The 12363-nt window shown below is 49.0% G+C and overlaps 1 protein-coding gene across 1 annotated transcript in view; it reads left to right on the top strand.

The window, feature by feature from the left end:
* Window positions 1-12363, top strand: part of LOC119973530 (collagen alpha-1(VII) chain-like) — a 528770-nt gene that overhangs the window by 471756 nt on the left and 44651 nt on the right. Inside the window, 1 exon segment of the mRNA XM_038811804.1 lies at window positions 4595-4603. Coding sequence (XP_038667732.1) covers window positions 4595-4603 — 9 coding nt within the window.

The following is a 12363-nucleotide window of genomic DNA, read 5'->3' as shown; positions in this document are numbered from 1 at the left end:
GTGACTGCACAATATTCAGCACCTATCGCGACTCCTCAGATACTGAAGCAGTTAATGTCCAAAAGCAGCAAGGCCGGTACAATATCCAGGCTTGGGCTGACAAGTGGCAAGTACATTCGTGCCCACAAGTGCCAGGCAATGACCATCTCCTACAAGAAAGCATCTAACCATCACCCCATGACATTCAATGGCATTACCATCACTGAATCTCCCACAATCAACAGCGTGGGAGTGACCATTGATCAGAAACTGAACTGGACTGGCCATATTAATACTGTGACTACCAGAGCAGGTCAAAGGTTAGGAATCTCACGGCGAGTATCACCTCCTGACTCCCCAAAGCCTTTCCACGTCTATAAGGCACAAGTCAGGAATGTAATGGAATACTCTCCCCTTGCCTGAATGAGTGCAGCTCCAACAACACTCGAGAAGCTTGACACCGTCCAGGACAACGCAACCAGCTTGATTGCTACCCTCCCACAAACATTCAATCCATCCACCACCGATGAACAGTGGCAGCCATGTATACCATCTACGAGATGCACTGCAGGAACTCGCCAAAGTTCCTTATGCAGCATCTTCGAAACCCATGACCATTTCCATCTAGAAGGACAAGAGCAGCAGATACCAAGGAACCCCACAACCTGGCAGTTCCCCTCCAAGTCACTCACCACCCTGGCTTGGAAATGTATCCCCATTCCTTCACTGTTGCAGGGGCAACATCCTGGAACTCTCTCCCTAACAGCACTGTGGGTGTGCTGACACCTCAAGGACTGCAGCAGTTCAAGAAGGCAGCTCAGCACCACCTTTGTGTCTGTGTGGATTTCCTCCGGGTGCTCCGGTTTCCTCCCACAGTCCAAAGATGTGCAGGTTAGGTGGATTGGCTGTGCTAAATTTCCCTTAGTGTCCAGAAAAAACGGTTAGTTGGGGTTACGGGGATAGGGTGGAGGTGTGGGGATCGGGTGGAGGTATGGGCTTAAGTCGGGTGCTTTTTCCAAGGGCCGGTGCAGACTCGATGGGCCGAATGGCCTCCTTCTGCACTGTAAATTCTATAATTCTATGATTCTGAAGGGCAACTAAGGATGGGCAATAAATACTAGACTAACCTGCGACATCCGCATCCCATAAATTAATATATTCAAAAATTTTAGATAGCCGATCTCTGCACCCGCCATCCTCCGCAGCTCTTTCTGCGGATGGTGGGCCTGACTTTTAATTGAGCCCCCCCCCCCCAACACACACAAAGAAAATCAGACATGCTGGTGGCCATTTTTAATAATTCGCAGAGCTGCGAATTCTCCCATCTCTGCACACCCAACCCAGGAATGAAAATCTGGGTCTTCATCTCCTCTCCACAGATTTGTTTTGCCAATTACCTTAAATCTGAGTCCTCTGGTACCAACCCTCTTGTCATTGGAAACAATTTTCTCCCTATTTGCTCGAGCAAACACCCCCTCCTCCCATAATTTTGAAACACTCTATTGAACTCCCCTTACCCTCCTTTTCTTGAAGGAGAAAAGTGTCTGTTTCTGTAGTGCCTTCACATAACTGAAGGCTCTCATCTATCATACCAATCTGACAGTTCTCCCTTGCATCCTCTCCAAGGCCTTAATACCTTTCCTCCTCAAAATTGGCCACAATATTTAAGCTGATGTCTACTTAGGCCTGGAACAAAGCTATGACCATGGCACCATACCTGGACACCTTCAGGAGAGATAGGGAAATTAAATAGAGAGAGAAAACACAGGAGACCATATTGTGAGCTTGCACATTTCTGATTCACTTTGTCAGTGCTCAGAGAGATTGGATATGCAGGTCACCAGTGGAAATGAAAAGTCACATCAACTAAGTTAATACTAACAAAAAACTAAGTTAATACAGATACATTTCCTTTGAATAGTGAGGCATGATGTGTTTCGTGCTAATGAGTTAAAATTTAATGAAAGCAAGTCCCACTTGAGAGTTCTGTAATGTATTTAACATGGGAAGAAATTGAACTAATTTGATTCTGAGCACAAGACTGTTTGATACTATATTGCTGACTGAAAATGTTATTTGATTAGGGAGCAATAAAGAGAAAAGCGGCTTTACTGGTAAATAAATGCCAGCATTAGTTTAAGCACGAGGCAGGACTTGAATGCTTAAATTGATATAAAGTTTCGGTTGACCTTTGACGCTTACAGATTTATAACTTACAAGATGAAATAATATCTTCTATGTGGGTACTGTTAATTGTAATGCTCACTGGAAAGTTATTGCTGAGGAATGATTTTAATTAACATTTATTCTGCAAAACAAGAGCTCTCATCAAAGAGTATATTCAACCTTTAAAGTTGTCCTTGATGGCTGAGTGGAAAAATCCACCATTCAGCACGTTACTGAGCCACATAGACCAGAAAAGGTTTCATCTTGGGTCAGTGCTAAGTTAGCCGATCTCAAACAGTTTTAAAATCAGTGAAGGAGAAGGGAGAATTTAGCTCAACTTTCCACTCCCGGTGACGTTCCAGTGACTCCAAATCTAGAGTGCATATGTGTAGGCATTGGGTAGTAATAATATTAGGCTGAGTTACAATGCCTATAAATATATATATGTGCACTCTGTTCAGGAAAACGTGGCATTCAGAAGGTTGGGTAGGCCAGCGGTTTATCTAATAATTCATGGCCTAGATTCAGCAAGTTATATCACAACGTTGTTTGGAACCTGAAACACATCTCAGATATGAATGGAACCCGGCCCTCAACATTGTAGGATAAAGAGTTACCCAAGTGCAATTTGTGGAGGCCAGCAATTATAGAGAGAAATGCACCATTCGTTGTCAATTCAAGGTTAATTTTGTTAAGGAAACTGTCACTGGCTGAACAAGGAACAGCTTTAACTTGGATGAGTGGTCGCAAGACCTTGGAGTGACCAGGTACCTTGTTTTGGGAGCTGGCCTGATGCCTCGATGTCCAGATCTTCTTTACCAGTGTATTTCCAGACTTTCCTTGATGCCTCAAAATTGCCTGATTCTGGGTGCACACTTAGCTTAACAGTCATGCCTTCTGTACACCTCATTTCTGTTTTCACAAACACACACCGATTCAGAAAGAGATGGATTAAAGTCTTCTGTTGTCATTATTTTGTCCAATCTTTTGAAGTGACATTAATTTAAAGTTATGGGGTAGTATTCTCTGGCCTCCCAGCGGCATGTTGCTCGTCGGCGGGAGGCAGCCTGCCATTGGCCAGTGGCAGGATCTCACGGTCCCACCGCTGTCAATGGATTTCCCATTGAATCCACCCCACGTCACCGGGAAAATGCGTGGCAGGGCTGCAGTCGGCGGGACCAGAAGATGCCCCCGGCGTGAACAGCTGGTAGATCTCGCCCACTATTTCACTAAGCTGTAGGTTTGTTTGTTGACTCAATTCCGTCTGAAAATTGTCTCGGCCATTAAGTCGTTGTCCGTGGCTTCTCAACACATATTTGCTTTGAAGTCTCAGCTCTCTGATCACTGAATTTACTTTGACGTCTCAACCAGAATTATTCCTGATGGTTACATGAAGAGAAAGGCTGTCGTATTTCACCCAAAGTTTAAAATCTGTCCCTTCCACCTCAACGTCGATTTGAAAATTGGACAGTTAGATAAAGTACTGACGGGTTGCCAGTGTCTATCAGCATTGCCACAGCAAGAGTCAAAACCTTCAACAATAGCAAGCTGCACTAATAAAATTCAATGTGACAAAATATCCCACCACTCTTAAACGTAAAGTGGGGGAGAGGTTGCTGAAGGTGATAAACAAACATTTGGGCAAGTATGTTGAGAAAATGATTGAAGGTACAGCTAAAAACAAAGCTCCTGAGGGTTGATGGAAATGTAGCAAGGTTGGACAGGTTTTGCAGAATTCCAAAACAGAAAAGTGACAGGAGAGGAGAAAAACTGAACAAGTAACACATGAGCGTCGTCGCGAGTGTACCAAATTGTGGAATATGCACAAAAGGAAAAATATCAGTGTTTTCAGATTGGTCTTCCCAAGCAAGGGCTGGAATTCTCCTGTCGTCAGGATTCACCTTTCTTCCCGGCCAGCAGGTTTCACGACGACATGGGGAGATTTCAATGGGAAATCTCGTTAAGGGTCGGTAGGAGGGCAGATTCCAGCCGCCAATTAACAGCGCACCGCTAAGAGGCACATGGCCTGGGAGGCTGAAAATTCCAGCCCAAATTTGCATGTTATTTGAGATGTGGGACTGTGGGTGGCAGCATGTAGAGGGAGGTCACACACAAGGTAGCTCCCGCCAGAGTCATTGTTTTATGGTCCTTTTAGCCCGGTTCCTGGGGGGGGGGGGGGGGGGGGGGGGGGGGGGGGATTTGTGTACAGACTTGGCCCATTAATAGATCTTTGTGAGATAATGTTAAATACCGCAAAAAAGAATATTGGAAAGAAGGGTACGAGTGGTTACCCTTCAGAGGAGATGGGGAAGTTGTGAAGCCTGTTGGGAGCAAACAGCTAATCTAAGTATTGTTTCCAAGTCAGAAGACAACTTCTCTGTGTGCATCTTTGTGATAATTCAGAGCAGCTGAAATCTCAAATTAATCAACCCTGTTATTTTCTTAACAGCTTGTGCAGGTGAGTCTGAATAGACATGGTTCAACAGAATGGTGAGAAAGAACCCTTTACTTGAAAGTATTATTTTACGCATACATAGTATTTGTGTATAAATTAAGAGGTTATTTACATTTGGCTGAGGTTTCCCCCTCGACATCCTTCTGGAATTGTGCCTTTCCCAGCTGTTTCAAATGCTGCCCCCTAAAGTCGCCACAAGGAAGAAGCTTTCACAAGAGAGCTCAGATCAGATAAGGAACTCACTGTGTTGTTCACGACTGCACTCCTTCCCCCAGGCCTTTCAGTTCACTGAAGAGCTAATCTGCATACAATTCATAAAAAGAAAAGAAACTGCAAATGCTGGGATTCTAAAATAGGCCTTTTGTCAGAACTGGAAAGGGAAAGGTCAGTAACCTGTTAATAACACTGACCAAGAGGAAGAGAGGTGAGCGTCTCCTTTCTTTCTTCAGCGCAATGAAGGGACTCACTTACATTCTATTAACAGTTCTCACAATTAATCCACAGCTGCAACAAGCTGTCTTTGCTTTTAAATATTGCATTTGGGAGCTTTCGACCTGCTAACTGGAAACTTGTAAATAATCTACCTGCATGCTCTATTTTATTCCTTCACTACCTGTCACCTATACGGTGACCCTTATTTTCATTACATGATTAAAGACTTTTGGGCGGGATTCTCCCGTACCCGGCGGGGCGGGGGGTCCCAGTGGGACGGAGTAGCGTGAAGCACTCCGGCGTCGGACCGCCCCAGGGGCTAGGCCGGCACCGGAGTGGTTTGCGCCCCGCCGGCCGGCGTGGAAGGCATTTGGCGCTGCGCCAACTGGGGCCGAAGGGACTCCGGCGGCCAGCGCGAGTCTGCGCAGGCAGCGGCTGCTGATGTCATCCTCGCGCATACGCAGGGGGGGGGTTCACCTTCGCGCCGGCCATCGCTGGAGGACCACATGGCTGGCGCGTAGGAGAAGAGTAACCCCACGCCACAGGCCCGCCCGCGGATCGGTGGGCCCCGAACACAGGCCAGGCCATTGTTGGGCCACCCCCTGGGGCCAGATCGCCCCGCGCCCCCCAAGACCCCGGAGCCCGCCCGCGCCGCCAGGTCCCGCCGATAAGGGACCTAGTCTAATTTACGCCGGCGGGACTGGCAAAGATCAGGTTGGACTTTGGCCCATAGTGGGTCGGAGAATCACCGGGGGGGTGGGGGGGGGGGGGGGGGCGCCGTGAGCGGCCGCCGAACGACGCGGCGGATTCCCGACCCGCCGAATCTCCGGTGCCGGTGAATTCGATGGCCGGCGGGGGCGGCGTGATTCCCGCCATTAGATGTTCGTCTGACTTTAGTGAATCCCACCCCCGCCGGCCACCGAATTCTCTGGCACCGGAGATTCGGTGGAGGCGGGAATCGCGCCGCGCCTGTTTGGGTTGCCGCTCACAGAGGGCCCCCACCAATTCTCCGACCCGCAATGGGCCAAAGTCCAGCCCATTCTTTGCCAGTCCCGCTGGCGTAAATTAGACTAGGTCTCTTACCGGCGGGACCTGGCGGCACGAGCGGGCTCTGGGATCCTGGGGGGGAGGGGGCGCGGGGTGATCTACTGGCCCGTGGTCGGGGCCCACCGATCTGCAGGCGGGCCAGTGCCATGGGGGGCATCTTTTCCTACGCGCCGGCCGTAAGGTCCTCCGCAATGGCTGGCGTGAAGGTGAACCCCCTCCCCCCCCGCGCATGTGTTGGGATGACTGACGCTCTCGCGCATGCGCGGACCGCGCTGGCCGGCGGAGTCCCTTCGGCCCCGGCTGGCGTGGCGCCAAAGGCCTTCCACGCCAGCCGGCGGGGCGCAAACCACTCCGGCGCCGGGTTAGCCCCTTAAGGTGCGGAGGGTTCCGCACCTTTGGGGCGGGCCGACCCGGAGTTGTTCACGCCACTCCGTCCAGCCGGGACCCCCCAGCCCGCCGGGTACGGGAGAATCCCGCCCTTTATTTCTGCGCAGTGCTCCCTTTATGGTGAGCAGAATTGCTTTGTTTTCAATTGCGTGTCCAATATCTTCTTATCATGTTTGGTTGCTATGGAGCCCAAACTTTCTTTACGAAAATAATACTGCATGTGCTTCTTCCATAGTTAGTGATCCACAAACAAAACATAAGAAAGTGGGTTTGAAATTTCTGGAGTGTGATTCCATTAACCAGACCTTAATTACTAAGGTATAAAATTCAATTTACATCTCTGCAGCTTCAATCAAGTACATCGCTGATGGTTCTGAGTGAATCAAATTGTATTTCACTTCAATGCCCTCGCAGAGCTCAGGCACCATGTGGCTTTGGTAATCGATGCCACTCTGCCACATTATCTTGTTTGCACCCAGATTACAGTATATCTAGGTTTATCTGTGGAAATTCCGGATCGGGAAGCTCCTAATTACTTATGTGCAAGCAAGACGAAAATGCGACTAGCAGAAGAAATTGTGACAACAAAATGTTCTACATCAGTCATTTCCTACATCAGGGTGGCACCCGCAGGTGGGTCGTGGGCGAATGTCGGGAGGACAATGGGTCTCAGCATTCCTGATCACGGGAAGAAGTGGCCAACAGCTGCAACTGGCTTTAAAAATTGTCGGACGCAACCAGCTTTCAGAATACCGGCCGTCCTGCGCATACGTGCCCCCTCAGCAGTGTGCAGGACTGGAGCCCAATGAGTCAGACCACCACCTCCTGTATCAGTGCGCTGACCCAGGAGCAGATTCTTTTTAAAAACGCGATGGAGTCTTCTCTCCAGAAGCGGCGGCACAGAGCAGGTCACGCATCGTGTACACTGCGTCACGTGCTCTGGACGCAAGAGAGATTCTTTCATTTTGTAGCTGCAAGCAGTGCTGATGTAAGCACCAGAGTCTCTGGTGAACAACCCATGAAGAAAAAGCTGAAAAGAGGAACAAAACAGCATAAAGATGATTTCTTGAAGTATTGGTTTATTAGCTGTGCCACTTCAAATCAGGAGGCAAAACACATGTGCGTTATAGAACATAGAACAGTACAGCACAGAACAGGCCCTTGATGTTGTGCCGAGCAATGATCACCCTACTTAAACCCACGTAACCCGTATACCCGTAACCCAACAATCCCCCCATTAACCTTACACTAGGGGCAATTTAGCATGGCCAATCCACCTAACCCGCACATCTTTTGGACTGTGGGAGGAAACCGGAGCACCCGGAGGAAACCCACGCACACACGGGGAGGATGTGCAGACTCCACACAGACAGTGACCCAGCCGGGAATCGAACTTGGGACCCTGGAGCTGTGAAGCATTGATGCTAACCACCATGCTACCGTGAGGCCCCTATGTTATGTGCAGGGAAGCACTGGAAACTGAAAGATTAAAACCCTCCAAACCTCAAAGGCATTTCAAGACTAAACGTGGCGAGTTACATTGCAGTAGAACATTTGGTTAAGCTTTAAAATGTGTGTATTATTTTAATCTTTAATTGCATCCTATGGGAAATGCAGCAGAGCAAGTTAAAGTCATCTATTTTTCTCTCCTTTTGACTTGATGATGATGATTGTTTCGGAGATACAATTCCATGGCTTAAAGGCCTTCAGTACCTCACGCAAGTGGTAATTATTTATGTGTGGGTCAGAAATGTGTGTTGACAGACTATTATAACCTTGGTAGCACTGATATCCATTGGATTGATTGAGAACTGGGAAGGTTGGCTGAGTTTTCCTAGCCTTAGCCAAAGCATCACCCCAATAATAAGCAATCCATTCTGAAGTTTACATCATCTCAGTACAGCTGCTCGATTGGACTGAACAAGACATAAAATAACTCTTCAAAATGTCAGATAGATTGTTGAACATTAGGAAAGATGTTAAGCCCTGAAGAGGGAGCAGACGAGATTTACTAGAATAATACAATAGCAGAAAGGCATCAGGCCTGATCAACTAGCCTCGTTGCACCCAACTTGCGACACAATGGCTGGGATTCTCTCAGCCCAGGGCCAGGCCAGAGAATCCCCGCGACCGGGCCACGCCGCCCCGGTGCCGGCACGTGATTCTCCGCAGAGCTGGCGCCGGCTTGTTTGGTGCGGCGCAGGTCGCGGGCCACTCTATGCGGCCGGTCCACCAATTCTCGACCCGGGATGAGCTGAGCATTAAAATGCTGCGTCCCGCCGGCGACGTCCAACCTGCTCGCAGCCGGCAGGAACTCTGCGTGCATGGGTTGGGTGGTGGTCTATGGGGGGGGGGGGTAAGGTGGCTCCGACCCATGGGGGGGGCCTCCGAGGCGGCCTGGCCCGCGATCGGGGCCCACCGTTCAGTGGGCCGGCCTCTCTGTCCTCTTTTCCTATGCGCGACCCCTGTAGTCCTGCGTCCTGCACCATGTTGCGTCGGGGCCGTTGCGTTGAAGGAGGCCACCGCGCATGCGCAGGTTGACTCCGGCGCCACTGTGTATGCGCGGATCCCGTGGCACATAGTTCACACCGGGATCAGCAGCTGGAGTGGCGTGAACCGCTCCACGCCGGCCGGTTCACGCCATCGTATAAAGTGTCGCTGTTTAAGACGGCATGGATACTCAGCCGTGATATGGGAGAATCCCGCCCTATGAGGCCGGTAAATCTCGTGAGAGGCCTCTCGCGAGATTTAATGCCCTTGTTACGACTTGCAAGATCTCATGAGATGTTGCGAGGCTTCGCAATCTGGATCCTGCTTACACTGAGCAGGGCCTGAATTTGTATATTCAAGTGTGCAGTCAGGCTAACTTGAATATACTCTTGCCGGAGTTGCCCAAGGCGCGGGATCTAACGGCCATACCTCTGAGACCCCAAGCGAGCACCGTTTAGCACTGGTCTCCACCAACGTGGACCAAGCGTATAGCGCTTGAGGATGGTCTCACAAGCGATCAGCGGCCCCTGGGTATTCAGGCTCTGGACAGAGTGGTGCCCTGGCACCCTCATCCAAGCAGGGTACCCTGGTACTGCTGCAGAGGCAGTTCCAGGATGCGCAAGTGGTATTGCCAGGTTGGCAGTGCCAAAGGGCCCAGATAGCATCTTGCTTGTTCTGGGGATTAGGCCTAGGGGTGTGCTGCCCTTATGATGTGGGGTGTGGGGGCTCGAGGACCATCTCATTGGTATGTTTGGGCATTCGGGGGGGGGGGGGGGGTGAGTGGGCGGCATGATAGCACAATGGTTAGCATTGTTACTTCACAGCGCCAGGGTCCCCAAAAATGGCACCCCAATCTCTTCCTGCACTGGCAGGCAGAGCTCATTAGTGCAGGAAATGTAACTAAGTGTGGCCTTGGCAGGGCGTTCCACTCCGAGGCCGAAAATAAAGCAGAGTCCCATTTAATAGCAGGGTCGTTCTCGACACTGCAAGTGCCGGGAAACACCCAGCTCAACACGCCCAACATGGGACTCTGTTTCATTTCCGTTAAATCGTGCCCATCAGTTAGGTGGAGAGACTGGAGAAATTGAACAGAAAAAGGAAAACTTGCATTTCTCGCCTTTTACAACGACTGCAAATTTCAAAGCTTTCATAGCCAATGAAGTAGCTTTGGTTATGTATGAAATGAGGTAGCCAAAGTCTTCCCAACGTCTACAAAGCACATCAGAGTATAATGGAATATTCTTCATTTGCTTTGATAAGTGCAACTACAACAAAATTCAAGGAGATTAACACATCAAGGACAAAGCTGTTCATCTCCCCCACACCTGCATCACTATGCCCCCCACACCCCCCCCCCCCACATCGCCCCAACCAAATCACAGTAAGTTATTGTGAAATACATTAACATTCCTTCATGATCGCTGGTTCAAACCTGGATCTCCTAACCTAACAGTATTGTACATGTACCGACACCACACAGACTGCAGCGGTTAAAGAATATGTTGCACCACCAATTTCTCAAGGGTATTTAGGGACAGGCAATAAATGCCAGTTTTGCCGGTTACACCCACATTCCCTAAGGCCAGGATTTTCCGACCGTTCCTGCTGGTTCTTCCAGTTCCTCCGATGGCGCCCCCCCCTTCCCCCGCCTCGGATTCCACAAAAGCGGAGGCCAGAATACAACCCTGTTTGACCCCAATGCAGATCTGAAAGGATTGCGATGTTGCCCCATCATAGCTGACCTTATCCATCATGTTGTCATCGAAAGCGATCACATTGAGCAATGTCGATGGGCAACCTTAGAATTTAGCTGAATCATCTTTTACAAACATATTTAATTTCAACCTGAACTAGAAGAATTTCATTTCCCTCATTTTCTCAGCTCCCCAGGCCTTCCCCCATTCTGTCAGCCACCTACACACTTCTTAAATATTGCAAAATCTTTCGTCCATCACTAGATTGAGATGATCTGTTCCATCATTTATTTCATAATTCTACTCTACTCTGGTTTTTTTTACGTATCTTTATATCAATTTTATATATCTTATGATCATATTACTATGCCTCTTCACCTCGATTGTTTCAGTTCTGAAGACGAGTCCATGCCCAAAGTGCCTGTTCCCGCCAATAATGCTGGCTGGCTTGCTATGTGCTTGCAGCAATTTTAATTATTTTTCTTCTCTCATGCATTGAGGTCCAGAACAGACATTTTCCCTCTTCTGGGGGTGTTCATTAATACTGAGGCATAGTTCTACAGGCACTCAGAGGAGACTGGAGAGTAAGGTGGCATCACATCTTAGCCCAACCATATCCTCACCAAACATCAACACTTGAACTCCATGATTGAGATCAGGAATCGTTGGCTGATTTTTAAAAATGTGTCCCTACATGAATCTCGTGGGCAATTATAGTTATCCAAGAACTGTTTGATTTGAGAGTTAACTGAGCACACGATAAGGATTGAATTGGAGGTGTTATCTTTACCAGCTGAACAACTTGGGGATCTTGCAGGCCAGATTCTCATTTTATTTTGTTACCAGATTAACACATTTACCACAGATCAGTACTGTTAAATTGGTCATAGGAAAGCCAGGTGATTTCTCAGTGGGCAAGTCAGTCCAATACACTCTGCTTGGGAAACCTGCATGAATGTTTAGACTTAGGTATTCAGGCCTGGAGTTTTACAATAATGCAATTTAGAGAAGTACTTGTATTGAATTGTGCCTTTATACCTAGAAAACTTTTCTTTTACTTAAAAATTTCAAATGGTGCAGTCTGTTGGAACTGAGCAATGTTCTGCAAAGGGGATTATATCAGGATTGAAAGTCTCAAGGCGGGATTCTCCATTCCTGAGACTAAGTATTGACACCAGGGCCGAATTTGTGGACTTCCACGACAGCAAAACTGGCGCTGCACCTGGACCAATCCAGCGACTGTTGAGGGGCTAGCTCCGGAGTCTGGTGGAATACAATCGATTCCAAAGAGAAATGGTGCCAGATTTCCCGGATTCGCGATTGACACTCAGGAGGCTGGCAAGCTGCAGCCACAAATACACACTTCACTCCCCACATACACTCACCCAAGCCAACCTGATGGCAGCGAGGAAACCAGCATCCGTTTCACAGACACAAGCTGGAGATCCTCCTGGACGCGGTGGAGGAGAGACCATGTACCCCAGCTGCCAGCTGCCACCGTTCGTTGGCGTAGGGGCTACAATGGGCTTTACCTTGAGTGGTCCGCCTAATGCTCCACTGGTGGGTGACAGCCGGTTGGGTGGTGGGGGATATGGCAGGTGGCACTCTGCAGAACCAGTGACCACGTTTACTGGCGTGGTAGTCCTGACGAAGGCAAGACATGTTCATGCAGGAGAATGAAACTGGTTTTAACTCGGGTTTGAAGGGTCGGAT

The sequence above is a fragment of the Scyliorhinus canicula genome, chromosome 11 (genome assembly GCF_902713615.1).
Source record: "Scyliorhinus canicula chromosome 11, sScyCan1.1, whole genome shotgun sequence".
NCBI lineage: Eukaryota > Metazoa > Chordata > Chondrichthyes > Carcharhiniformes > Scyliorhinidae > Scyliorhinus > Scyliorhinus canicula.
The sequence above is the reverse complement of the archived record's forward strand: the minus strand, read 5'-3'. Positions and strand labels throughout refer to the sequence as shown.